Source organism: Anabas testudineus, chromosome 22 (assembly GCF_900324465.2).
Source record: "Anabas testudineus chromosome 22, fAnaTes1.2, whole genome shotgun sequence".
Lineage (NCBI taxonomy): Eukaryota > Metazoa > Chordata > Actinopteri > Anabantiformes > Anabantidae > Anabas > Anabas testudineus.
In genome coordinates, this window is record NC_046630.1 from 1,697,950 (window position 1) to 1,725,580 (window position 27,631).

General features: G+C 41.9%; 5 protein-coding genes across 7 annotated transcripts; 3 read left to right on the top strand and 2 right to left on the bottom strand.

The window, feature by feature from the left end:
• Positions 1-3,333: 3,333 nt before the first annotated feature.
• nubpl (nucleotide binding protein-like) lies at positions 3,334-7,140 on the bottom strand. The gene is made up of 11 exons (XM_026339071.1): positions 6,962-7,140; positions 6,085-6,229; positions 5,771-5,805; positions 5,387-5,477; positions 5,238-5,277; positions 4,918-5,008; positions 4,729-4,822; positions 4,437-4,522; positions 4,063-4,183; positions 3,608-3,690; positions 3,334-3,433 (listed from the first exon to the last, which is right to left on the bottom strand). The coding sequence occupies exons 1-11, from the start codon at positions 7,130-7,132 to the stop codon at positions 3,371-3,373; spliced, it is 1,020 nt and encodes a 339-aa protein (XP_026194856.1). The 5' UTR covers positions 7,133-7,140; the 3' UTR covers positions 3,334-3,370.
• Positions 7,141-7,478: 338 nt separating this feature from the next.
• Positions 7,479-8,900, top strand: dtd2 (D-aminoacyl-tRNA deacylase 2). Its single transcript, XM_026339996.1, has 3 exons — positions 7,479-7,744; positions 8,255-8,324; positions 8,440-8,900. Exons 1-3 carry the CDS (start codon positions 7,634-7,636, stop codon positions 8,760-8,762), a joined length of 504 nt encoding a protein of 167 aa, XP_026195781.1. The 5' UTR covers positions 7,479-7,633; the 3' UTR covers positions 8,763-8,900.
• Positions 8,901-9,334: 434 nt separating this feature from the next.
• LOC113147708 lies at positions 9,335-13,923 on the top strand. Its single transcript, XM_026338879.1, has 4 exons — positions 9,335-10,331; positions 11,230-11,433; positions 11,882-12,092; positions 12,784-13,923. Exons 1-4 carry the CDS (start codon positions 9,626-9,628, stop codon positions 13,034-13,036), a joined length of 1,374 nt encoding a protein of 457 aa, XP_026194664.1. The 5' UTR covers positions 9,335-9,625; the 3' UTR covers positions 13,037-13,923.
• Positions 13,924-14,823: 900 nt separating this feature from the next.
• Positions 14,824-24,627, top strand: LOC113148173. 3 transcript variants are annotated; one of them, XM_026339729.1, is made up of 19 exons: positions 14,824-15,065; positions 15,468-15,591; positions 15,738-15,874; positions 15,954-16,123; positions 16,735-16,930; positions 17,102-17,355; positions 17,440-17,525; positions 17,608-17,669; positions 18,169-18,407; positions 18,818-19,007; positions 19,112-19,153; positions 19,238-19,469; positions 19,828-19,969; positions 20,331-20,489; positions 20,635-20,782; positions 21,076-21,644; positions 21,736-21,853; positions 22,193-22,262; positions 22,569-24,627. In XM_026339729.1, exons 1-19 carry the CDS (start codon positions 15,057-15,059, stop codon positions 22,790-22,792), a joined length of 3,171 nt encoding a protein of 1,056 aa, XP_026195514.1. In that variant the 5' UTR covers positions 14,824-15,056; the 3' UTR covers positions 22,793-24,627. The 3 variants fall into 3 exon arrangements, with proteins under 3 accessions (XP_026195514.1, XP_026195513.1, XP_026195515.1); XM_026339728.1 differs by lacking the exon at positions 14,824-15,065 and adding an exon at positions 15,111-15,259; XM_026339730.1 differs by lacking the exon at positions 14,824-15,065 and adding an exon at positions 15,111-15,259 and having other exon boundaries at positions 19,238-19,358.
• On the bottom strand, positions 23,781-27,033 carry yipf6 (Yip1 domain family, member 6). Its single transcript, XM_026339731.1, has 3 exons — positions 26,944-27,033; positions 26,486-26,841; positions 23,781-25,942 (listed from the first exon to the last, which is right to left on the bottom strand). The coding sequence occupies exons 2-3, from the start codon at positions 26,822-26,824 to the stop codon at positions 25,595-25,597; spliced, it is 687 nt and encodes a 228-aa protein (XP_026195516.1). The 5' UTR covers positions 26,825-26,841; positions 26,944-27,033; the 3' UTR covers positions 23,781-25,594.
• Between the last annotated feature and the right edge of the window lie 598 nt (positions 27,034-27,631).

The window sequence follows — 27,631 nt, forward strand, 5'->3', positions numbered from 1 at the left end:
TCACGTCGTTATGCCTGTAATTTAAAATCAAAGAAGCCTCAGAGAGAGACTCATCTCGTCGTGTGTGGTCGAACATTAATCCTGGTTCAGTTTGTGATGATGCCAGTCAGTCCATCATCTCTTCATCTGACACATTTAGAGGAAAGAGCAGTTTAGGTTAATAACCAGCGTGTAAACGTGTGAGGGGGCTTCAACTCGCTGATGTTCTCAGACGACCTCATCGACACCAGCTGCTGATCTCACAGGAAGGCGTCACGTTACCTGCCTGACAGGAAATCCACCACAGTCCAGTCACCTGGATTATTTTAACGTTAAACCATTAAAGTTTGAATTTCTGCTCCAGCTTCTGATGAATTACGTCTCAGGAGATAAAAACGTTTCTTAACATAACTTGAATTAATAATATATTTCTATCTGTTATATTATTTATGTTTCTCCTCTCAGGCGGTGACGACGCGTCGCACGAATGACGACGACTGGACGAGGTGAAATCAACCAGATCTTCTTCTTCTCTTCTTCTCTTCTCTTCTTCTCTTCTCTTCTTCTTCTTCTTCTTCTTCTCTTTCTCTCTTCTTCTTCTTCTTCTTCTTCTTCTCTTTCTTCTTCTTCTTCTTCTCTTCTTCTCTTTCTCTCTTCTTCTTCTCTTCTCTCCTCTTCTTCTCTCCACACTGTCATTAATCAGTGTCTGTGTGTGATAAGAAAAAGAAATGTTTGACATCAAATATCCAAGAAAAGATATTTCTGTGTGGATGTAAAGTTTCCCAGTTGGTTTGGCTTCACCTCCTCCTCCTCCTCCTCCTCCTCCTCTCCTGTCTTCCCGTCTGTCTGCTTCATTTCCTGAGCTAAAATAGAACTGACTTCTTGATACAAGGTTAAATGAGTTTGATGTCAGTTCTCTGCAGAGGGACAGTAAGGGAAGGGTAAAATTAACATGTCCACATCATCACACAGGGTAAATGTGTGTCCTGCCTTCATAATAACCAGTCCAGGAGTCTTTTAGTTTGAAAAACAAACACACACACACACACACACACACACACAGACTGGAAAACTGATAATCAGCTGTGGTTCTGTTTGTTCATCTGTCAGATATCTATCATCTGTCTAATAATCTGCTGAACCCAGAAGACAACGAGACACAATCTGTAGCTGAAATAATGAATGAATCCAGTAGTCAGTAAATAGAAACATTAGTGATTAATCATTTATGGGATTTTATTAAAACACAAACTTCTTTGCTTTTATAGTACTGAGCTGTTACGACCATTCATACATTTATTTCTTTATGTCTTTAATAGAATAAAAGTTGAGAAAAACAAAACTGCGAGAAAAAGAAAGTGAGAAAACCTGATGAGACGAAGTCCAGAGACCACTCGGTGGGTGTCGCTGCACCTTCACAGGTAGAACGTAGGTATTACGTTGTGATGTTTAGGAGGACGTTTCTAAAATACTTCACTGTTTTACCAATATTCAGACAATAGATACAACGTCAGCATCTCTGCTCACGTACTCTGAGTTTATCTGAAGGATTCAGACCTGGTTCTGGACCAAAGCAGATTATCTTCCATGTGAATTCCAGGTCTCTGCTCAACGGGCAGAGAAAATGTCAGAGATGTCATCACGTGTTTTCTTTTTCTTATCAAAGTTCAGTCCGTGTCTCATCCTCACCTGGGGTCGAGTTAGAGAGGCGGCGTGTCGTTAGAACTGACATCAGAAAACTGAAATCATCTTTAGAAATAATAACAAATTCTACTTTTCATTATCTCTAATTCATTGTTAAGATGTATTAATGTTTGTGATCAGGAAGATAAACCCACTCAGCTGTGTATTACTGACATTATAAACTGTATTAAGCAAATCTGACACATTCATAGTGAATAATAGATGGAATACGATCTTCTAAACACATGGTTAAAACATATCTAGACACGCACGTGCTAATCACCTCTCCAGTACACAGTGTACGTACAGTACCAGTAAATTCTGTAGATACAGTACCAGTAAATACTGTAGATACAGTACCAGTAAATACTGTACGTTCAGCATCAGCTGCACTTATTTTTCTGTGTTTCTGTTTTGGGTTCTCTTCAGTAGCACGTGTTGTTCCCGGTTCCTAATAATCTGTCTGTTATCCACCTCGGCCTGCTCTGACTTTGCATCCTGGGTTCCCGGCTCTTCTCTAAGTTGCACTCCGTCCTCTCTGCCTGTGTCAGTCTCATCTTTTACTCTGCTGCAGGAAACTGTCGGTGTCAGCTGGACAACCTCTGAATTTCATGACCCAGAGCTGCTGCTGACCTTACTTCCTGCTCCCACTGCACATGTGCTGAACTGCATTTAGTCGATGTAAGAACATGTAGATGGGAGGGGGCATTATAGTATGCATTATGCCAATGAGCGTCCTCGCAGCTACAGCAAGACCAACGAATGCATGTGTCTCCTTGGCCGTCCCCTCAAGGCAAACTGCCAGTCACAGCAGCAGCCAGGAATAAATGTGGGCTGACTCACACTCACTCACACAGACACATAAAAACACACAAAGGACTGAAACGGAGATTTTCCCAGATGAGGCAGGTTTTTGTCCGTTCATTCCCGTCACCTTTCTGGAGAAAGCCTCCCTCCTCTGTGTGAGTGCTCCCAGGATACGGTGGTGTTGTTCTGCTCCTCCACAGTGAGACATTTCACAGCTGTGCTCCACACTTTCTGGCAAAGCGTGTGTGAAAAAACACCCGTAGTGACCCCAACTCCCAGTCTGGGCCCAGACACAGTCACGTGACCTTGTCCAGACACAAACAAAGAAGAAGCTAAGATGTGCTCATTTTTAAATTTGAATTATTCATTTAATTTGGCAGGAACACTTCCTAATGCAGAATAACTGTAGTACTGTTGAGTGGACCATGAATCCTACTGTTAATACAGATACAGGGAGGAAATCATGTATATTTGAAGTATTACATGACGGCACTCTCTGCTGTTTGTCTGTGGAAGTGCACGATGCTCTGACTCCAACATTAAATGAGCCCCTTCATGTTTATTTTTAACTCTTCTCTCTTTTCCTTGTAACTTTATTTATTCTTATGTTTAATCTGTTTAAAATATGTGAAAAATGTATTAACCAGAAAATAAACAGACCTATTTCTGTTGTGTTTTAATAAAGATAATAACATATTTAATGATTCACAGTATGACTATAATACAAAGTACAGTGTGTACTGTTGTTACAAGTGCTTTAGATTTATTGTTTGTGCGTTTCTGTTTCTCTTTTGTGCATCTGCATGTTTACAGACACTATACACGTGTTCTCATGTCACAGAGCGTCTTCATTTATCTTCTCTATTTACATCCTGTCAGTCAATCAGCTGACTTCCTGTTTTTAAGGGTTGACCTCCTCTAGTCTCTGGACCACTGCTGTCGCCACCTTCCTGTACGCCTCCGCCTGGAGAGTGAACACACACACTTTAGGAAAGTTAAACTAAAACTAATAATAAAGTACTTTGTAACCATGATTTGAAAACTTGTGAATATAGTTTATAATTGATCTTACATTACAAACTAAAAGATTAAAACTACAATAAATGACAGAACAAAAACAGTAGAAGAGACCAGAGACCTCTGGGCTGTCAGGAGAGGAGACAACCACAGGTTTTCCACTGTCTGACGTCTCTCTGATGTTTAGATGAAGAGGAACATCACCTGCAGGGAGACCGATTAAATCTGATATTAAAAGTGTTTTCATTAAACCTGTACCTTCTCTAATCAGGCTGGTGAGAGAAGGTGGTGCTATCACATCAACTAAACCTAAACATGATGAATCATTTTTAAGACCAATGAAAATCACCTTAAAGACATTTTGATTCAGATCTTAGACTTTAAATACTTGCAGAAAACATTTAATCATAAGAGAGTTCCTTATTTCTGAAGCCGTTTGTCTTGTTCATTTGCTATTTTTCTTCATCTGTTAAAACGACAATATGAAACTGTGTGAAGCACACAGTATTTTAATGAACTTCAATGGTTTAACTGTTTCACAGATCACCGTCCTGATGCAGTGGTTCGTGCTCCTACCTAATAATTTGACTCCCAGAGTGTCAGCGAGCTGTCGGGCCCCGTCTGAGCCGAAGATGTGAGTCTGATGGTTACAGTTCGGACACTGAAAGACGCTCATGTTTTGCACCAGACCGAGAACCTGCAGGAACACAACCAAAACATTAACATTTCATCAAATAAATCACACAGCTGCTTCACCTCCATCATTTAAAAACCACCGACAGAAATGGTCTAAAAACAATGTGAATATTAAACAAATGATGCAGACAAAACCAAGTCAGCAGCATCTCTGTGAAAAATGGATCCCAGCAGAGACCGATGCCGCAGGTCGTGCAGCTTGTAAACAGAGGCTCTTTACAGACGTTTGCTTTTGTAGTGAATCATCAATTTACCGGCACGTTTACTTTCTTGAACATCCCGGCTCCTCTGTGAGCGTCCAGCAGAGCGATGTCCTGCGGTGTCGACACAATTACGGCTCCTCCACAACATAACATGCACGCGCACACACACACACACACACACACACACACACACACACACACACACACACACACACACACACACACACACACACACAATGTGACTTCACACTGAGCATTTTAACTACTATTGAAAAACACCAACTGTATTAAGTTGATGAATGTCCCCACGGGTACAGTGTAGCTCTATGTGTGTGGGATTTACCTGATATCATGATGTTCTGGGTGATTGACAGCTGGACATCTCCTGTCCCAGGAGGCATGTCGACTACCAGGTAGTCCAATGACCCCCAGTCCACCTACAAACACACGTGCACATTCACCCCTTTACAATTCAATTTTACTGTTCAACCTGAGCTGGAGATTTAGTGCACAGTTTGACAAAGGTTGTTACCTGTCTGAGCAGTTTCTCTATAGCTGACATCACCATCAACCCCCTCCACACTATAGGAGCCACATCCTCCACCAGGAAACCCATCGACATGCTAAATAAGAACACAGGCTCTCATTTTTGAGCACAAGCCCAACAATAATCTACATAAAGAAAGATTATTTCTTTATTTACTGTTCCCCTGGGTGTCATTTAAAACTAAAAATCTCAACCAAAGCTACAGAGGAAAAAAAACGTGTAATTTATTTTGGTGGTACATATTTTTAATTGAGCAAGAAGCTACTATTAGATTTTGCTTTGTGTCTGAAATAGAAGAAACTCACCAAGGAATCCCGTAGTTGGTGAGTGGGATCATCAGATTGTCTGGTAGAAAGATAAAACACAGAATTAAAAAACAGCTGCTGTGACTATATCAACACATTAACGACTAATGATCATGAAACGAGAAAGGAGGATAAATAACATGCCGTACTGTCAGTGAGCTCAGGGGTCCCCTTCAGGTTCATTAGTTTGGGAATTGATGGACCGTAGATGTCAGCGTCCAACAAACCGACGGACTTTGACTGAGACAGAGAGAAAACAGTGTCATGTTTAATTGAATTTAGAAGGACTGTACATCTGACTGAGAGCATCAGTGTGCCTCTAAGTAATCTCGCTCCACATATGCAGGCAGTAGATAAGTAGGAGCTCCTTTTGACAATGTGAACTGAGTGAATTTAACAACTTATTTAGACTTCCACAGGCCACTTTGTGTTAGCTTAGTTTAGTCTGACTGTTGGTTTGACAGTAACATCTGTGTTTTGTTGGCACAACCTAAAAAAATAATGTATGAGTGATGTGAAGGGACGTTCCTCACCGAGTCGTTGGCCATTAATCCAAGAGCCAAATTCACTGCAGTGACAGAAAAACAGACATTAAATACCACAAAGATTTAAAAACAATAGGCAGGTAAAATTTAGTCTGTTTTCTAAAGCTCGGACATGTCCATCATTTAGCATCTAATCTGCACCGACAACATATTTGAAATATTTAAAGACCAAACACATGGTATTTACCAGAAAACACAGATAGAAAACTTACACAACCAGTTCATGATTATTCCAAAATATCCACCAGACTCTCTAAAAGCTGCAGATCTACTTGCTCCTCCGTGTTTCGGAAATACTGTACCTGCAGTGGTGGACTTGCCTACACCGCCTTTCCCAGAAGCCACAACAATGACCTGTTTGACCCCTGCGATGGGCTTTTGTTTAGGAAGACCTTTGGCCATCTGCTGCTTCTGTCTCTCCTGTAACATCTTACTGTCCACCGACCTCTGAAAGGCAGAAAAAAGCAAGCTTGAAGGTTTCAGAAAGACAAATTATTGAAAAATACACAATAATTGGGTTTCTATAATTGACATATACGTAATAACATTGATCCTTATATTATTTCAAATGTTGCTACAATAAGTGATGGATCATGTTTATGTCAAACGTACAAGTAGTCACAGAAATGTCAGGAAACATCCAAACACGTGATCCTCTTAAACACGCTGATGATGAAAAATTCTGAATTTAACATGGACTTTGGTGAGAAATCAAAGTTGAGCTTTAATCAAATCTCAGAGATTATAACTGTCTATAACTGTTTTAATAATCAGCTCATACAAGGGCAGACCCATAGTAACTAAATTACACTACGTGGCTACTATCACATCATTTTGTTATTACAAAAAAGGACATTTAAACTAATTTAAAGTCAATTGATTCAAACTACAGCTTGTCAGGAGTCTTTGTGCTGCAAAATGCACAAATATGACATTTATTATCCCAGCGTCACACTGTGACTAGAAATTACGTCACACTATGTAAATAAACATGCTATTACACACAAATATTAACTATTGGTATTAAAAATGTGTTTTCATTATGAATATTGTTTTTTAAGCACCAGTTTTAACGTTACTGCTTTTATTTTGAATGTCATTCTATTGTTTCCTCTTGTCTAGCTAGCGCTAAGTTGCTAGTTAGCTTAACTAGATCATTAACTAAAACATTATTCTTACCTGGCAGCGTACGAACTGCACACAACCCGCAGGTCCGTGTTTCATCTCTGTCTTTGCTCGTAAAACTGAAGCTTTATTAACGGATAACCTTAGTAAATTTGACAATCTACTGTAAGTGAACTGAGCCATGTTTAGCGGTTTAAGCTCCTCACGTAAAACTACAGTGCGCATCAAGTTTGCGCAATTTGTGCATATGCGTTTTTATTATGTTTAATGTTTTATTTTCTAAACAGACTTTATTTTAAAAGAAGACTTTATTTTAATTTATTTTTTTCTAACTGTATCATAAATCGGCATTGACTAATTGCGTGTGTTATTAATCTATTTCTTTTAAATGCTGTCGTTATTAATTTGACGTTTTAAAACATGTTTGTTTATTTTGGTTCCATCTATAAAAACTTACTTAATATGTAAATAAAAAAACGAACCAGCAAAAAAAGAGAAAAGAAAAAACTCCCGTAAGGAAAAGTTCAAAATGCGTAAACAACGCGCAGAGCTGAGCTGCTTTGAGAAACGTTAGTTGACGTTAATACGGAAATGTGTCTCATGGGTTGATGAAGGTTTCCCTTTCATTCACGGAGCATTTCTTTTAGTTTACAAATCATCTATACAGCAGCTTGTTTCTGTTACAGTACGGAGAGCAGAGTGGGCACAGGGAGGTCCCTCGAAGTGATGACAGAGAAAGACGGTGCTCCTGCAGCTCGGACGGTGCTGCAGCAGTGTCTGCAGGCCAGGCTGCAGGTGAAGCCACATGATGAACAATCAGAGGCTCAGTTTGTCCAGGTGAGAAAAGAGAACTGGATTCATGCTAATATCAGTATCATTATAATAAAGATGAAGATAACATGCTTATAATTAAAGTGAACAAACAACTCTATATGTAAAAGTTCTCGTTGTTCTTAAGCCATAATCCTGTAAATCACAGTTGCACGCTGCATTAAACTGGGATCAGTTTCCACAAACCGTGCTCATATACTGTAACTAAAAAAAAATTTTTTTAATGGGAGAGATTTTTTTTAAAAAGTCATCACATGCAAAGCAAACAAAGTTGCCTTTTCCAAAGTATAGAAGAAAAAAGACTAAAAACTCAATATAAAAAAACTAAATATAATTTGTTATATTAGTAAACTTGGATCATGAAAATCTGTTGATATCCTGTTCATTGGCAAACTACATGTATGAATACAGTATAGAGCTGTACGTTTTCACTGTTTTATTATGACACTTGATAGAGAAAATGATCAGTCTGCTAATTAAGAACGTAATTGATGGATATCATTTTGCTGCTTTCAGATCGACAGAGGAATGGTGATCTACGTCTGCTTCTTCAAAGGAGCGACAGATGACCTCCTGCCTAAGATGGGTCAGAAACTAGTTTTAACTTTTCATGCAGTTAATTTAACGTCAGCGTTCTCTCCAATTTCTGTAAACCCCTTAATATGAGATGTAAATATTATGTCTTTCACTTTCCTGTCCAGTGTCCACCCTGCTGAACCTTCGCTTGTGCGAATCCGACTCAGGGAAGTTGGTGTCAGTGTTGGAGCTTCCCGGCAGCCTGCTGATCATCCCTCAGGCCACGCTGGGCGGGAAGGCCAAAGGCAGGGGCATGCAGTACCACAACAACATAAGCAAAGAGGACGGATTGCGGCTGTACAGCACATTTGTTTCTCTGTGTGAGAAGGAACTGATGGCGGCTGCTGGGAGCAGAGCTGCAGTGACTGTACAACATGGGACGTATGGAAACAGACAAGTGCTGAAGCTTGACACAAACGGACCATACACACATCTGATGGAGTTCTGAACTGTAAGGAGAGCAGAGTAATGAAGCTTTGAGTTTCATTTACATGTAATGTCTTTATGGAAGACCACTTCTATTTTTTAAACCTAATTCATGTTTGATTTGTGCAATTGATATAAACAAGATTACACCAATTTGAAATTTGTCTCAGTTTTTATGTAATCTGCCAAAGCAGGATCACCTGCCAGTGTGTCCCAGATTTAAAGAAACTAGTAGTTCATCTACAAAATCCTTCTACCATCAAATCATTTTAACAATGTGTAACGTGTGTATCCTCACTTAATTTACAAATATTACATACAAATCAGCTGAGAGGATGACTGATGATGATTTTTTCATGTCTTTCTAAAACCAAGGTGTTGACTTTGTTAAATGACCTGGAGTAGTACATAGTGTTTGTGGTATTCAGTTTATTCAGCAGTTTGTGCAGATCTATAAGTGAAACATCTGTTGTTAAATCCTGAACCTATCATTGCCCTGTGTATCATCATCATCATCATCATCATTGTTCTTTCAGATCCCTATTTGTTAAGCCCCCTAAAACTAAAAAAAAAAAAACGAAATATATTTTAAAATGCGTTTATTTGACTGGTTTAAGCTTCCAGTTTGGGTTTTCAGAATCATGTCTATAATACATTTTTGTGTTTTATAAATTAATAAACTGCATCCGCGTGAATAAAAAACATTTGTAAACAACAGTGACGTCATCACCATGCGACGGCTGGTACTGCGGCGTAAACAAGTCAACGCTGGTCGTAAATATTAACGTTTAAATGACCACGATGAATGAACGGTTTGATTTTAATACGCAGCTGTTATTTTAGCCGTTTCCTGGTCTGTCGACGCGGTTTCATTTCCGTTTGCTGATGGAGGATCTGCCGCAGCTTCCACCTGAAGTTTGGGTTTATGTGTTCAGCTTCCTGAGCGTAGAGGAGAAACACACGGTCCGCACCTGCTGCAGGTACACCAGGAGGCTCATCGACCACTCCTCCCTGTGGAGGGACTACACGGTGGTGCTGTCCGACCTCCGCCGCTACACCTACGGCTTCTGGGAAACCCTGCAGCAGCGCAAGCTCACCCGGGTGGCGGTGCGACACCTGCGGCGTAAAGAGTGGCGGCGACTCGTCAAGTTCCTGCCGAATCTCACCGCTGTCGTGTTTGCAGACGGAGGACGGCTGTACAAGGAGAAATACCTGGATAACCTGTCGCGGTTCCCCGAGCTGAAGGACGTCGGGGTGCGGAACGCCACCTGGGACGAGCCGATGCTGGGACGGAGCGTGACCGAGCAGCTGCAGCATCGGCTGACTCACCTGAGCGTGTGCAGCGTGCGGCTCCCCTGCATGGTGCAGTTCATAAACACAGTGTCGCACCTGGTCAACCTGCGGTACCTGCTCTTCCACCAGCAAGGGGAGGGCTACGGGCTGGACACGGTGAGGCCGGTGCCCCGCTCCGTGTTCCACAACCTGCTGCTGAACTTAAAGAAGCTGAAGCACCTGTCCTGGGGGATGAGGGGGGAGCCACCAGAGCCGCTGCCCGACGACTACCTTAGTCCTCCGGCCCCGGGGCACCCAGGTCAGTCAGTAGCATTTTCCCATGTATAGTAATTCAAACAGCAAAGTGTTGGTGGAAATGGGTCAACATAGGGTCACTGAGGGTCAAATCAACACAGGGTGCACACTGAATGTTCCCACTAAGCCAGAAACCTGGAGGTGATCATTGATGATCAGCTGAGCTTTACCCAACACATCTCCTCTGTTATCATCATACAGATTTGACCTTTTCAGCCTGTCAGACTGTACTCATTGTTCAGACTCTGGTCATATCTCATCTTGACCACTGCTGTGTCTTACTGATGAGGTCACCAGCTGCACCATCAAACCTCCAGGTGATCTTAAATGCACCACTTTAAATCTCTGCACTGGCTTCCTGTAGCTGCCCCCTAACCTATAAACTGGTCAACTCATCAGCACCGGCATACCTGAACTCCCTCATCCACGTCTACAGTCCCTCTTACTCACTGCACTCAACTTTTCCGCTCAGTGGTTCCACGGTGGTGAAGCGACCTACAAACCTCTGCACACTCAAATCAAAGCCTGCTGAAAAAACAACTCTTCTGAATCTTTTCTGCACTTATACCCCATGAAATTGAAACAGCTCGTCCTAGAATGCTTTACTTTAAGGTTCGTCCTCCCGGCCTCACCCATCATCTTCAGTTTTATTCATAAACAACCAGCAGGACATAGTTTATGCTGAGAACAGTTAATTTAGATGATAATGTAGAATGAGACAACTGACTATATTTGGGAGAATAGTTAGTTAGTTTGGCGACTTAATAATAGGACACTGAGGACGAAAGTGGATTTTGAGCCCTGGTTTAGCTTCATTGTTGCATCTCTGTCTCTCATAAAGCTGTGAAGAATGCCCAAAAATCAGAAAAACAGAACTCTGGCTCTTTCTCTTCTTCTTGTAGGAGTGTTCCGGTACGGCGGCCCGGCTCTGACCAGTCTGGAGCTGGTGGATTACCCAGAGACCATCCTGCCAGAGAACGCACTGAGCAGTCTAACCTCACTCAGGTCGTTGACTGTACGCTACAGGTACATCAGAGAGGGCATCGAGTGTCGCCTCACGTCCTGGCTCAGTCCTCTACACCAGCTGGAAGCTCTCACTATCATTGGTCAGTTGTAGTTTGGAGCTTGTGTTTGTGCAGCAGCTGGACGTCTTCTCATGAGTTGAACGATTGGCTATATCGCTCTCTCTCTCTCTCTCTCTCTCTCTCTCTCTCTCTCTCTCTCTCTCTCTCTCTCTCTCTCTCTCTCTCTCTTTTTTGACTCTTTTCATGTGAAACTATGATTTCTGTTGCTGTGAGTCAGCCCTGTTCAGCCAGTCTGTCAAACTTTATTTATACAGCACTTTTCTCACAGGTAAATTCAAATCAAAAAGTTTTACAGCAGATTGGAAATTAAATAACATGACACAGCAAATGTGTGATTTGTGAAAGGGTAACTCTGGGCAGTGTCCAGACCTAATTCTTCAGACAGTTTCAGAGTTCATAGGTGAAAACTGTAAACACACACATGGTCATGATTTAAGGTCACCCCTTCCTGCTGCTATTTTCATCCCAGGCGGTAATTCTCTCGCTGCCTATACAACCACTATCCCATCCAGTGTGACCAGGCTGAGGTTGCGTGTGGCTATAACTCTGAAAGACATGGACTCCATCGCTCCTAAAGTCCCGGGACTTCAGCACCTCGACATCGAGCAGAACCGCTCCAGCGGCAGCCTCTGCAGACGGATCCCCATGTTGTTTCCTCAGCTCAGGACACTCAGGATACGGTGAGCTGAGTTTATTTTCAGCGAAAAGGCTGAAAACATGTATGACAGCAGTGATTAAATGTCTCTATACATCACTTAATCACCACTCAAATCCTCTGGCTCTTCCTTTATGGTCTGTGTATTAAGTGGGTCTGTCACAGACAGGAGTTCATAATGTACAGTAGTATTTATTTTTATGTCTTTATAGCAGCTATATTCAAGTACAGTATGTAGTGTAGGTCATCCATGTTTCAGAATCTCCTCCTTATTTAAAATAATTCTCCCTAAAAAAAGTATGATGATGAGAAACTCTTAAGAGGTCCTGATCTGAGCAGCTTGAAACAGAACTGTATGATAATGTAAAAACTCAATATATAACAAGAACCAAGAAAACATAGGAGGTTAACCACACAGTTCAGAAGGAGCCACTTCACACACACAGTTAGATCCCAGACCCAGAACTGTGGGGGCCAAAAAAAAGCAAAGGAGTTTCTATAGGAGAGGTTAAGGGTGAGGCGGGGTTACACTGTGTGAAGATGCACACTGGAGACGTCTGACTGATTTGCATCACAGAGACCAAATGCTTAAAAGTCATTGTCTAGATATAGATTTAAAGAAGTCTGTTGGTATACAGTATACAGGTACAGCAGATGGCAGTGAAAATGGTAATCAAATAAATAAAATTCCTCCCATTTCCTTTGTTGTGTCTCAGATTTTTCCGTCGGGAACCAGAGAAAGACCTGCTGAGCCTCCACCGGCTGCGACACCTGGTGCAGCTGGAGCTGCTGGTGGAGCGCTCGTTCATCCTCAGAGACTACCTGAACGGTCACCCCTGGCCCAGCCCCTGTGTACAGGAGCTGATTAATCAGCTCAAAGAGCTGTCGGAGAACAGAATCACCGTTATCACCACAATGCGTCAGAGAAACCCTCTCAGAGAATGTGACTGCGTGTGGGAGGGGGACTGAAAAAGGGGATGGTGGGCAAGCTGGGAACTATCTTCAGAGACGAGAAGACGACCAGAGTGTTAACAAGACATTAGAAAGCTGAGGTGACTGAAGCTGGTGATGATCACAGGAGCAGCCACTCATTCTTTGAAGTATTGAAATGAGTTGCACTGAAGGTCTTCAGGCATCAGTCTCATGAATGTGACGATTAAAAAAACAAGCACTGATTCCTTAGCGGCTCTATCTCCTCCTTTCGTTAAGGAGGCTAATGAATGATCAGCTACAGTTCTCATTAGAACCAACAACAGTATTAAAATAAACAGCACAAGCAAATACGAAATACTAAGAACAAGAACCTGGAATGTTGGAGGTAAAACAGATAAACTATGTTAATAAATTAGTATTAAATTAATAATAAATTAGTAGTTTATTTTGAGGGAACGAGGCCTAAAATCTGGTTAAAGACACTTCAGAAGTTTCACCTACATTAATGAATGGAGTCCTGGGTAGCACAGTTAGAACCTCTAGTAAACGCACAGTAAGTTACACATCCTATAAAACAAAGTGGAAAGAGACAGGAATAATAATTTGTCCAAAGGATAATTAATTATGTTCTTGTCAAATGTGAGACGAGCCTTTGTGTTCTTGAGGTGTTCTCTTCAGGCATTGACATAATAATATAATAAACATAAAACATAATAAATTAAATAATCATGAATCAATTTCATTATTTTTTTTTTACATCTTCTGGATGAAAAGGAAAGAAGGAATCGTGGTGGACATTTGCTGTTACTGTACAAGATGTATATGTGTTTTTGTTCCAAATAAAAATGTAAATAACACAAAGAGAAATATAATAAATAAACTGCATAGAGACTTGGTCTGGAACAAAACCAGTCACCAACCAATGCAACCTGCATGTATCTGGACTGTGGGAGAAAACTCAAGTCAGTGGTCGAACCCAGGACCCTGTACTGCCAGGGTGTGTTCCAGGAGGTTCAGCAAACACTGACCTTTGACCTTTGAGAGGCTGGAACCAACAAAACGTTTGCAATTCATCTTTCTCACATTTAGTTTTCTCTCATATCAGGAAAAAGAAAATCGGGACAAGGAAGCATTTAATCATCTGGTTTTAATCCACAGTGAATCATCTTCTGCTCCAAACTGAAGACAGTTCAGGAGACTGTGAGGTAACCGATCACTTTGTTTTAGGTTTAGAAAAATACTGATTGTGGATTTAAATGTTTCAACTTTTAATGTTTTCAGTTTAGTTCTTTTCTGTTAGTTCACTGTGATTTTGTTTTTAAGTTTTTTAATATTTTTCATCTTACTCCAAAATAAACTACACAAATAAATTCAAATACACAAATAATTGCCTCAAATGGCACAAAATTACTAAAACTGATTCAAAACGAAACAAGCAAGAGAAATAAAAAATACCAAAAAATTAGTCCAAACACGGAACAGATTTCAAAGACACAAAACCTAAAACAGCAGTAAAACCACTTTTAATCTGACTAAAAATAAATGTGAAAGACTGTTCGTCTCATAATAATAATCATAATTTCTTAAATGGTCTACTGTTTATTTTGGAGTTGTATATAAAATCTTACCACTAAGAGGTGAGATACTTTTACCAGCTGCTCTTTGTATTTAATGTAGGATTTTTTAAGCCACTTCTTGTACTCTTTGGAGTATTGTGTACTTGTCTCTGATTTTCTTATTTTAAGTTGCACACAAGTTTTCAAAGTGTGGAAGGAAGAAAAAGGAAGCTACGGCCTTTATTTTGAAAATCCCACGAACCGGAACCTAAAAGGTCGCTGCTGCTAGCTTAAACCGTCACACCACCAAATGCTAGATTTAGCTACTAGTTTGACTTGAAATGCGTCACTTTGTAGGATTTATTTCTAAATTTAGATTAAATCGAACCTTTTTACTTTTCTTGTGCCACCCGTGCGGTTAAACAACAACGCAGTGAAGCCGGAGTTGTTGTTGAAAGTTGATGACGGTGTAACGAAGATTTGTGTCCACCGAGTCCGAGATGGGCAGGGTGAGGAAGCGGTCTGAGGTGGAGTTCGAGCCGTGTAAACATCACTGGACTTTATAAAAACACAGACATATACTTTAATTAACAAGACATCTAATTATCTGTTTCGTTTTGAAATGAATAGATTACTACATTTTTAATAACGGTGACTGATGCTAGAAGAGAATAAGTCAATTATCAACTGCATGAGAGTCAATGTGCGATGTTTTCTTAACCTTCTTCTGCTTTTGTACGAGATTTACTTACTAATGTTAGTACATTTATAGCATATGCTAGTGCTAATGGTGGAGTTCTATTTAAGGCAGGTTCATGCACTTTGACCCGAGCACTCTGAATATTATCTGCAGACCAAAGGAAAATGCCTGAACGGGTTAAAGACTCTCTGTTTCTGCTGTTTTCTTGCAGAAGGCCACTTTTGCCTTCCTCGATAAGGTGGAGCTTTTTGTGCGCACAGGAACTTTTCCTGCAGATGCATCGAAGAGCTCCAGGAAAGTGACCAGAGCTGCCAGCAAACGCTTTTCATACAAAGGTGCATATTTAAAGATGCTGAATGTTTAAATGAGGAGGAAAAATGCTTTTTTTAAATGATTTAAATATGTTTTCTGTGAAATAACTATATACTGGAGAATGACAGTAGCTTCTTTATACCCTGTGTTTCCTCCTTCTGACCTCCAGATGGCTGCTTGTGGAGACACTTTCGGGGTCGCCTCCTCCAGGTTGTCAGGAGTGATGAGGAAGTGCGAGAGATCCTGACTCGTTACCATGACAACAACAACCACGCCGGCCAGGGGCGGGCAGTTAAGGAGATAATGGTGACTTTAAGTTATTTGGATGTTTGTGATGTTCACAATACAAATGCATAACTGAGGCCTTCCTCCTCTGTCTCTGCAGATGATGTATTACTGGGCTGGAGTGACACCAGCGGTGAAGAAGTGGATCAAAGCCTGTGCTCTCTGTCAAAGCCGGACTCGTGTCGAGTCACAGGAGCCTCCCATCCAGTCCTGCCTGGCCTACAGCTGTGAAGCCACCAGCTACATCTACCCTGAGCTCACCTTTTTTAAGTCAGATAGCACATTTACAAAGTTTTTTGAACACACTGTAAGCATAACTGAAGAGGTGCAGTAACTAGGCCTCGATGCAGATATTCAGATATAAAGATAGATGAAGTCTTTTGTTGTTGACTCATGTCCTCGTATGGTGTTGACCTGTGCCGATGATTAATTGAGTAGTTTATCAGACTCTTAAAGCAGGATGGGTGATTTGATTTCAATGGAAAACACAGTCAGTGCATTTACATGGACTCAAGTAACCAGGTTACTGAGAGAAACCAGGTTTCTCAGGTAATCAGGGAACGCATTGACATTCAAGATTAAAAGAACTTTATTAATCCCAGAGGGAAATAGTTTTGCCTTGTTACAGTTGCTCTCAACTCGGACTTAAAGAAAGGAAACCACAACCAGGAAAGATCCACATCATAAATACAGAATAACATCAATACAGAAAACTCAGTATATATACAGAATGTGTGAGATGGATGAAAACAGGTCAATAATTCTAGTGCATGAAGTCTTGTAAGCGTGTAACTGGGTTTACACGACATTCTGAGTAATCTGTTCTTTAGGAGAAATCCACCTGTTTTTTTAACCAAACATGTTCTTGTGATGTCCTGCAGGTTTCCAAAGGATGCTGAGCTGCGGCGGAAGTGGCTGGTCGTGGCTCAGAGGGACGAAGGCTCACTGCGCACAAATTCCTACCTGTGCTCTAAACACTTTGAGTCGTCCTGTTTCACGTTGAACGAGAACGGTCAGCTGACTCTTTCACCGGATGCTGTACCAACCATCAGCCCTGTGGTTGTGACGGATAATGAGGTGACACTATGCTGATCACACACAGAGTTACAGCACAGTTACTGTAAATACACACATTGATATCAATATTTGTGCATCATACTTTGCAGGCAAAAGAGGAATCACTATGTTATATCGTGCAATATATCCACATTATCATAAGAATGAGTGACACAACTCTTTCTTTTTCAGGTCCCCATTCCTTCAGATGAGGATTTCCTTGATTCCACCACTCTTGCAGCCCTCCTCTCTATATCTGATTCGGAAACAACAGATCCCACTGAACCAGTCTTTGGTCACTCTGAAATACCTGTGCAGCTGCAGGAGCATCAGTACTGCCTCCCAGCTCCTAATCCATACTCCAGGACCGTCCAGGCAGTGAGTGTGGACAAGGAGAGGAAGACCAACATCGAACCGAGCTTCAGAATTTACGACCAGATAGCCAGGTCGACATAACCACCTGCAGCGCTTTGTTTACATGTTACAGGTTATATTTACCTGAGTGCTTGTTTTTATTTTGCATTTTGCAGGTATCTGAGCCACAGGGTCTTACCTTTGCTAAGTAAGAAAAACAGGGGTTCCTTTATAAGGTCGGCAAAGCGCTTTGGCCTCATCGGTGAGTAGAAAAAGGAGATTGAACGCAGCAGCAGAAGTGACTGAATCAGAAATCATTTAGAACCAGTTCTCTTCTGTTTCAGATGGAGTGCTGATGTACATGCGGTCCTCTCCTCCTGTCAGAGTGGCGCGCAGCAGAGAGGAGGTTTTGATTTTTTTTACTAATAGTGTTCAAATATATTAAAGTTAAAATAAATCCTACACAGATCTTACATTCTGCAGCATCTTTGATGGTTTGAAAACATTAACAAAGCAACAGGACATTTGTGGAAAATAAACAGTCGACTCTCAGAAAACAGCTTCTGCCTTTGCATTCATTTGAGGACAGTCCTTTTATTGGGCATTTTTGCTTTTATTAAATAGTATTAGTGAAGATCTAGACAGGAAACATGGGAGAACAGAGCAAAGGCATAATATATATATATATATATAATGCAGAAAAGGTCTCCAGCTGCACTTGTACCAGGGACGTGTCATGCACTGTAACCATTGGCCTGCCAAGTCAAATGATTATACATCTATTTACAGGTGAATAGACGTAAATCTGTAATTAAAGAGCACAGTGCAGGATTTTCACCCACACATACTGTAACTGCATATAACTAGTTCTGTATAGAACTTAACTTGCTGCCTTTTGATTCCAGGTAAACTCGATCCTGCAGCAGTTCCATGACAGCCAGAATCATGCCGGCCAAGGAGTCTGCCAGCAAGAGATCGCAAAGCACTTCTACTGGCGCCACATGACCCGAGACCTGGCCAGCTGGATCGCCAGCTGCCACACCTGCCTCAGCAGAACCAAGAGAAAGTGGCTCCGCTGCAGCATCTACAGCTGCACAAACTGCTGTGGGCCAGTGGAGAGAGGCCTGGGCCTCACTTTCCATAAGTATGAGTCAATTTCTTCAAATGAACAGTCCCATAGTTATGAGAACATAGATTGCAAATCTGTTGTCTGTGATTCAAAACTGGAAAGACAGTTTTGGTCAACAATCTCTTTCTCTTCTGCACATGCTTCAACTCCACTCAAGGTAAAACATCTTAAGCAAGTCCAGCTGCCATCAAATACAGTGACCTGTATAGTCACAGATAGAATCTCTAAAGACTTTACCAGACCTAGATTAGCAAATCTAAGTCTGGTCTAGGTTCTAGTAGTGGTATCATCTGTGTATTGGAGAACAGTAAAAACACTCCATGACAGTGGCTAATATGACTGCTACATGATGGACACAGTCACTGTTTGACTGTGTAACTACTTGTAATATTATGTATATATGTAGATAATTAATCCATCTCCAGGTTTCCTCTGCACAACTCGGCCTTGCTTGCTCAGTGGTTGAAGGCTGTTGGTCGTCCACACTGGCATCCTCGGCTCCGCTCGTCCATTTGTTCAACGCACTTCACTGAGGACTGCTTTGACCACAGCGGGGATAAGGTCATCCTCCATCCAGATGCCGTGCCCACACTATTTGTCCACAGAGACACAGCAGTAAGACACAGGAGTTATTTCTACATCATTGAATAAGTTAAATGGCAGCGGTCATTGTTGTTGCTATTAGTGTTGTTGTTGAAGCTCCGGTCTTTTCTCCACAGACTCAGTCCAGTGGTCCAGCCCAACCTCCCGTGGGGGAGGAGGTATGTTTTAGCTGGAGTGAATATTTGGGGCTTAATACGATTTTAAAATCTATCCATCTGTGTTCACGATCTGTCCATGTGTAGGCATATTTTGCCAAGTTCGATGCCGTGGAGCTCTACCTCCGCAGACGCATCTATCCTCCTGGACTGAGCTACGTAGAGAAAAACACCTTCAGGAGGTTCTGCAAGAACTTTGCCATCAAAGGTTTGTATCAACTGGAACCACTAAATAAAGTTAGGATGCATTACTACAACAAGTCTTCCAGCAGCTCTTACATCTGTGTCCCACAGCTGAAACATGTGGACGTGTGTGGAGGTGAGAAATGACTGATGTTCACACTGCTGAATGTTTTATATTCTAATCTCTGGACCTGAACAGGTGTCTCTAAATAATTTTTCACATTCAGAGATTTGTTTCTACTCCCCTTTGGTGCTCTGTAGAGCCCAGTGCTGCACCATTAGCAGTGTGTTCCAGCATTAGGTTGTTAGGTTGTCCGACACATGATATCTCAGAAATGTCCGAAACAAATTTCATTACATCTGGAACAAATGTCCACAGTTCAGATTGGACAGACGTGTGTATAAACTCTAATATAAAATACAACTGCAAACAAATAAATCTCTATATTTCATGATATTGTGTTAGCATGTTAGTTTGTGCCCTGGTTTCCCAGATGATGCGCTCCACATGGTGAAGAGAGATCGGGTACGTTTGGTTCTGAGGAACAGACAGCAGGTTGAAGTCGTCCTCAACGAGTATCACAACGAACTGAACCACCTTGACGTCAACAAGTGTCTCCGACTGCTCAATGAAAGGTGAGAGGGGATCTTCACTGAAGATCTTTATCTTTTTCTACATTAGATTAACAAGAGACATCGAAACTAATAAAGACACTATTTAGGAAGAAAAAAGTGTTAAAACAAGCAAATGTTTGATGCTTTAGAGTCTTCAGTAGCCGGTGTTTATCTTGATGACAGCTTAACAAATCATTCCGTTCTCTTGGTAACAGAAACGAACCCGTATTATGACAATAACTGCTCAACCAGGTAAAGAGGAGCAACGGCCCATCGTTACTTTAGCATGTGAAGATCAGTCAACACCTTTGAAAAACTGCTGATCACATTCATTTTCATTATCATGGTGTTGTGTTAATATCCAGCTGTTGGTCTCTGGCAGGTTCTTCTGGAAAACCATGAGACCTGATGTGGCTCAGTGGATCAACAAGTGCTCTCAGTGCAACAAGAAGAAGATGAATAAACCAGAAAAACAAAGAGAACCTGGAAGGTCTAAGTCGCTGCTGCTGAGGTCACCACAGATACATGGTGATTCAGACAGGTACGTGTGTCCACAGTCTCTTACTGAGGTTAATCAGACAGATGTGCAGTAATTAGAGCAGTAACGGAGCTCTAGTACAAAAAGAAGCTGTCATAGTGGTGAACCTGAATGTCTTTGCCTCTTATTCTCTTTCTGTCTCTGTCAGTGGGAAGGATGACGACGATTACAAAGATGATGCCGAGGATGACGGTGGTGATGCTGATGAAGGTGGAGAGAGAGCTGGTGATGAAGAAACGCAGCCAGCTGCAAACTCTGCAGACACAGTGATGGGGTTCTCAGCTTCAGTGAGCAGGGTAAAGTTGTGATGCCCAATGTATTTAAGGAGAATGAATCAACAACAGTAGTTGTGATGAACCTACAAACAATTATCAGCAGAATCTGCAGCTTCTTCTTTTCAGGTTTTGAATTTCAGCTCATTGATTGTGTTTGTGTGTGGTTCAGTTTACCTGCTCTCCAACTCTTAAAACGGAGCCAATTCAAATACAGAACATTAGATGTAAATAAATCAAATAGAACATAGTAAAAGAATAAAAATCTGAATCATCTGATTTCATTTCCCACTCTCTCTCTCTCATTTTAATCCCAGGAGAACCTTTCGTTTACTTCTCCCCCTCAGTCTGGAACTTCCATCATTCTTCGTCTAAAAGCTCCCAACAACTTCCAGTCTAGCACTTCGGACACCGCCTTTGTCGCCAGGCTTGTCAAGACGGCGAACCCTCCACCCAAGAGGATAAACACCTTGAACATTCAGCTTGAAGGTCAACACAGTCAGACAGAGCTGCAGGAGGAGACGCAAGCTCAAGACCATCAAGAAACAATTAGATCTCAGGGCAGCGCCAGAACACATCACTGCATCGCAGCCCAGGGTGGAACCAAACCTCCCACAGAGCCACATCCTCCACCTGAGTTTGCAGCAAAACTACCACAGTCAACAAACAAGCCAAACAGTAGATTAAAGATCCAAACCTGGAGTTCTCACAGGGTCCAGCAGCCAGTGAAAAGGAGGAGAGTCCCAGAGGCAGGTCCCTCAGCTAAGAGGAGCTCCAGCTGCGGCCTGGAGCCTGTGGTGGCCCCCAGCACCAAACCCTGGCCCGTCTTCACTATCTCTGGATCCGTCCCAGCACAGGGGGCTGAATCCACTCCAGGGTTAAACAGGTATGAGTAAGTACAACTTTTTAATGAATGAAACTGTCTTTATAGTACAGTATACTTCTATTGACAAATGTACACGTGTGTGTTTGAGCAGCGCAGCTTCTGCCCAGAGGCCCGAGAAGCTTCAGGCCCGAACCATCATCCAGCAGTGCACTCAGGCCAAGGTTAGGATTAGACCAGCCCTGGATGGGAGTGATGCTCAGTGGGCTGAGGTGAGTGTTTCGTTTGTCTGAACTATGTTGGTGTCAGATGATTCAGTGTCGACTCCTCAGAGCTGGTAAAAATAAAAACAAAGGAGAACAACGGCAGAGACGGGTCAGTGGTGAGAAAAGGACGTTTTATAGTAGTTGGACATTTATGGAGAAACATCTACTCAAACTGGAAGAAACATTTTTACAAATTATACATTTGCTTAGTTTGCTGTTAAACTCTTCCTTTAACATTCATTTTAACAACTGTCACAGCACATAGAGACAGTTCAAAACAACTTTACATATATTAAACCTTATGAAATGAAACTTGCTGCCTAACAAAACTCTGTGCTGCTGCAGATCCAGGAGGGCATGGTGGTGTACGTGTGCTTCTTCGACGGAGCTACTGAGGGCGTCACTTATGAGATGGGTAAGATTTTACTCTGCAGGCTTCACTGTGTGAAGTCCTACGGTACAGTGTATTATAACCTAATGAACATTCATCCAGTTATCTTATTGTGTAACAGATGCAAACTGATAATTTAGTGAAGAAAAGTGAGTTTGTTCTTCCCTGTATTTGTAATATTATGTTATTATTATCAGCAAACCAGGTAAAAATATAAACCAGTCCATTAATTTAAAGATGTAATTTCACATTTGATGCTGTTGAGACGTGATGTTAAGTTATCTGAACTGTATCAGCTGTGTTTGTGGTTTTTTATCATCCTTTCAACAGCCAATAGTCTGATGACGACCAGATTCTTCAGAAAAGGCAGCCGGCAAACGGTGTCCCTTCTTGACCTTCCTGGAGTGTTTTATTTGTCCCCCAGGACTCGCTGGTCGGGGAGCCAGCGCCCAAGGAAAAGATGCAGTATAAAGATATGTGTGAGCCGTGGTGGGGTGCCCAGCTCTTCTCCAGCCTGGTGTCCACCTGCATGGACCTCATGTCGGACTCAGTGAAGTGTAAGAAGGCGGGTGTGAAGGTGGAGCAGGGAGTCTATGGACAGAAGCAAGAGATCGTTCTGAACTCTGTGGAGCCGCTGACGGTCCTGCTGGAGTTCTGAGGTACACCTGAACATCAAGGTGGGGATCTGTCTACTGAGTTTTTCCAGCAGCAGGATGTTCAAAGTGGGACTGAGTCAAAATAAACTGCAGTGTGTTTGTTATATAAACCCAGAATAACAGCAGAATCATCAAAGGTTGCATCACTGGTTTAGTTTCCATACAGGTGAAACTGTGTTTCTCTTCATATTGTGCTCATATTGTTAAGACTGTACAGAAAGAAAACGTATTAAATAATGGTTTAAACAAAGAACACACTGCAATAATAGTCATTTATTAGTGTTTTATGTGTTTTCACCTTGTTAGTTTCGGTCCCAGGAACTGAACTCCATGAATCAGAGGAAATTATCAACTACATTTTCACTGCAGAGCCAAATCAAGTATATTAGCTCACTGACGTACGGAAGTGGGACAGACGGTCACACACTGAGAGGTTTGTTCATCATGATGCCTGCTCTCATTCCACATGTGCACTTCTTGCACTTCTTTCATATTAGTCCTCCAAAATATTTGCTGTCACAAATGGTGCTTGTAGCTGCACATGTGAAGGCTTTAAAGAAACTTTTCTCCCTCTCTGACAAACGCACATTATTATCTCAGAAGAATGTTAACAGAATTTAATCCTGTTGAAGAAGGTGCCACGAGAAGTGTGTTGCTCACAGATTTGTAATTGTCTCGATTATTAATAAGGGACCTGTAGCAAACAGTCGGTGACCTGAGCGAGGCTTCATTCTCTGGTTTATGATTAAAACTAATGATGTTTTAAGGTTCTGGGTGGATTGAATGATAAATACAGTCACTGCAGATTAAACTGATTTTAATCTTTTTTCATTTGTTAATCTGAATTAATACATGTAAATTAAAGTTTATCAACACAGCAAGTGAACGCGAACATTCAGATGTTGGTTCAACAGGAAAGTGAAGACTCTGCCCTGACTCCTGAGAGCTAACACGTGATATCTCACACAGTTTGACATCTTCTGCAGCTGTTTGGAGGGAGGACACACAACACCAAAAAAACTCCCTTCATTTCTTTATTACACTCTGACCTCTTTATTTTACTTAACTCTCCCATGTTACACAGCGTTAATGACCCTGACACACCAAGCACACCTCCAGTGACAAGTACGCACAACTAGAACCACAACTAGTGACAAGTGCACACGTGTGGGGCTCCCGTGGCTTAAGCCTCTCTTTGGGGTAATCTGGATTGGGGCTCTGGAACAACTTGGGCTATTTGAATGTGACTGATTTAGTGACGTCTCATTATGAAAATTGGGTTTGAATGTTTACTGCCATCACACATACACCCCACAGCCCCAGGTGAAGCTGCCTTTTCTGTACTTTAACAATTTCCCACAGCCACATTAAACGGTTGAACTGGGGACATAAAGTTTTGCTTTGCTTTGCTTTGGCATCGTCAACCTGTGCAGTTTTACTTAAGGAACAAAAGTAGCTGGTAAAAACAAGAAGTAATTCTGCGTTTGTGTGGCAATGATCGTGTGAACTGTCACTTTACATTTCAGTGTAATAATTAAACTGATTAAGATTTAGCTTAGATGAAGAGAAGCTGCTATTCACCTTGCAGCAGCTTCATATTTATTCTACAGACATGATGGTGGAAACGTTTAGAGCTGCAGAGAATTAGTAAATCAATCTAGGACTAATGCTTTTCTCTCAAATGTAATAATGAAAAATGTGAGTCCTCGCTATCTACTTTGTTATCTTCAGGGGTTTTGTCAAAAAATAAAACATTTCCTCACATGGGAGAAGCAGCACTCAGAGGATCTGTTGGCACCGTGTCAATAAATAATCAATGCACCAGATTATTTGAATAATTAAATAGAAACTAATCACAGTATTATTTTTCAATCGGTGATCACTCACTGGTGCAGCTTCTCAAATGTGATGATTTGATGTTTCTCTGTCACACACACACAACATGGGAGAAACTGAACTCCAGTCTATCACAGCTTACAGCACTAAAACCACCAGGTGGTGTAAATGTTGTGTTTGATCAGTGTATAAGACTGAGTCTCTAGGATTTACGCTGTTAAACTTTCTGTTATGGAGCAAAATAAGCTACTTAAATACCAAGTATCACCACGTCCTGTGGATTACCAACTCATTTCTTGATATATTCTGACATTTTGTAGACAAAATAGTTGATTCAGAAAACAGTCGTCAGCTGCAGCCCTGACATTGATCGTCTCATTTCGGCACAACGGTGAATATGCACGTTTTAAAATGAATAATTAATCTCGAGGTGATTCCAGCTGGTGATGTTTGACACATGAGCTGAAAGCATGAAATGCAGAACGCAGTGTGCAAATGTGTTTACTGTGTCCTGAAGAAGTTAGATTTCAAACACCCAAAGTGACAAAGAGGAAAAGGAAAACGATCAGAGCCCTCGTAGTTCACACATTCATTGAGCATTTCTATATACAGTCCTATAGATTTAATTATACACAGCTGGTAAACATGTCTGGGAGACAAACTGGAAAAATATGAAACTATTCGTCAGCTTTTCACTCTCCATTTGCAGCACAGCCCCCCAGTGCTCCTGAAAGAGTCTAAATGCTGCCTCAGAAGCTTGAGTCCACTCTGAGTCAGTTCAGTAGTCACTCATCTTCATTCAGAGAGAAGTTCAGGTGTTTATTTCACTCTACAGAAACCTCAGTTCGACTGTTTTATTCTCCTCTACTGTGACGGAGCAAACGCTAGGATCATCCACCCGATCACGAAGTAGAAGAGGAACACCGGGTACACCACCAACGCCTTGCGGTTGGGAGGCTGACTGTCGGCGAGGAAGGCCGTGGAGGCGAAGGTGGACCAGCCGAAGGACACCGTCACCACCACCAGCCGCACGGCAAAGCTGACCGGGCCCGAGCCGCCGAACAGGACGATCCGACACACGGCCATGGCTGCTGTCAGAGGCATGATGCAGTATCCCAGAACACACAGGCTCTGGAAGAAGGAGATGGTCCCGCCCAGAAGTTTGGAGTTGAGGGTGATGACGATGGAGCCGAACCAGACGATGACGAAGACCTGGACAGAGGAAAAGACAACAGCATGTTAGAGTGGACTCCTTTTAAAGTCAGGTATTTTACTGTTTGCTCTTCACACCTGTGTGAACTCCTCAAACCTGATCTCCAAAAGAAGTCAGTTAACCCAGTGTATTCTATATGATGTCCTATTATGTATTTTAACATGAAGGACGTGTCCCTCTGTGTCTCCTTCTCTCTTGTGCTTTCTATCCTTTTTCCAGAGGTTGTGTGGTCCAGGTTCCATCAGCTGGTGGCAGTTTGTCCTTCCTGATCATATTCTGGTCTGTTTGCTCGTCTCTTTCTGTTCACCGTCACAGGTGGAGGCTGAACACCTGACGGCTTCTCTCCAAACGCAGATTCTCAGTTTATTATCACAGGTACATTTTAATGATGTGGGTAATGAGCTGATTCATTAATTAAGTGTTTGATGTGTGTTTTCTTGTGTAAGTGCTGTCAGTATTGTAAACTTAAGTACAGAGTGTGGGTATTTGTTCCACCTCTCGTAGACTGTACCACAGCAGATCAAATGTTGTACCATCATTACCTCTGCGAACTGCGGCCCCCCCTGGTCGTCGCTGTCCGCCGCGCCGCCCTGCAGCAGCAGAGCCAGCGTCACGCACAGCAGCAGCGGCCCCCACAGGTCCCAGTCCCGCAGCAGAGCCGAGCTCCGCTTCGGGTACAGGACGTGGATGAACTTGTTCCCCACCGCCCGAAGGTCCCGCAGGATGGTCTCCTTCACCGGCTCGTCCAGCGTGGAGAACTCGTCGTCTCTTCTGGACGGGCCGACGGGCACAGAGATGTCCCCCTCCACCGGGATGTCCTCGGAGATGGAGACGTCCGACAGCCCGGCGAACGGCCTGCTGGACTCATCGGCTGCCGCCATTTTACTGCACAGAGAAGCTGTTTTTACAAAAACGGTCTGTTATTCCGTGAGTTTAGACGACGCCAGCAGAGTCCATTTGATTTAATATAGAACAAGGTCCCGACAAAAGCGACAAGTACTTCTCTAAAACAGTCAAACTTGTTCCAGTTGATCCAGTTTCTCTGAGGAGTGAAGTGCAGCGCTCCACGTCAGCTGGGGATTGTTTACTTCCGCATGACGTGACACACGCATATCCGGCAGGTGCGTTCAGGTACACGTGTGAACGCGGAAATACAACTAGAAATAATTGTTTCAGCTGAAAGAAGGATATAAAATAAAAACATTGTCTTGTTTAGAAGTAAACGATCATATAGACTGAAAACTTGTAAGGTTAACAAACAAAGACAATGTAAAGGTCATAATTATGAGAGAAAAAGGCATAAGATATAAGTAAAAGTTGAAATGATTGAAGTAGAATCTATATCAACAGCTCCATCGTCACATACAGTGGACTGAAATGTTAAAACTCGTTCTTAAACATCGACCACCCTAACCCAAACTTCCAAAATATTAAAAGTCGATTAGAGGCAAAGAATTTGGGATAAAAGTTTTTAAATGCACATTTGTAATTTGAGACGACTTTTAAAAAACTTTTTGACCTACTAAAAATCATGAGATTAAAATGTCTACATTCAGAGATAAAAAGGCTTACTTTTGTCTTTTTAAGTAATTTAGACAAATAAACCAAAGTTTTCAGCAGTGTGACTGTTTAGGAATTTATGTCCGTGCAACAGTAATTACTGCTATATTCGACGATTTCTAACAGTC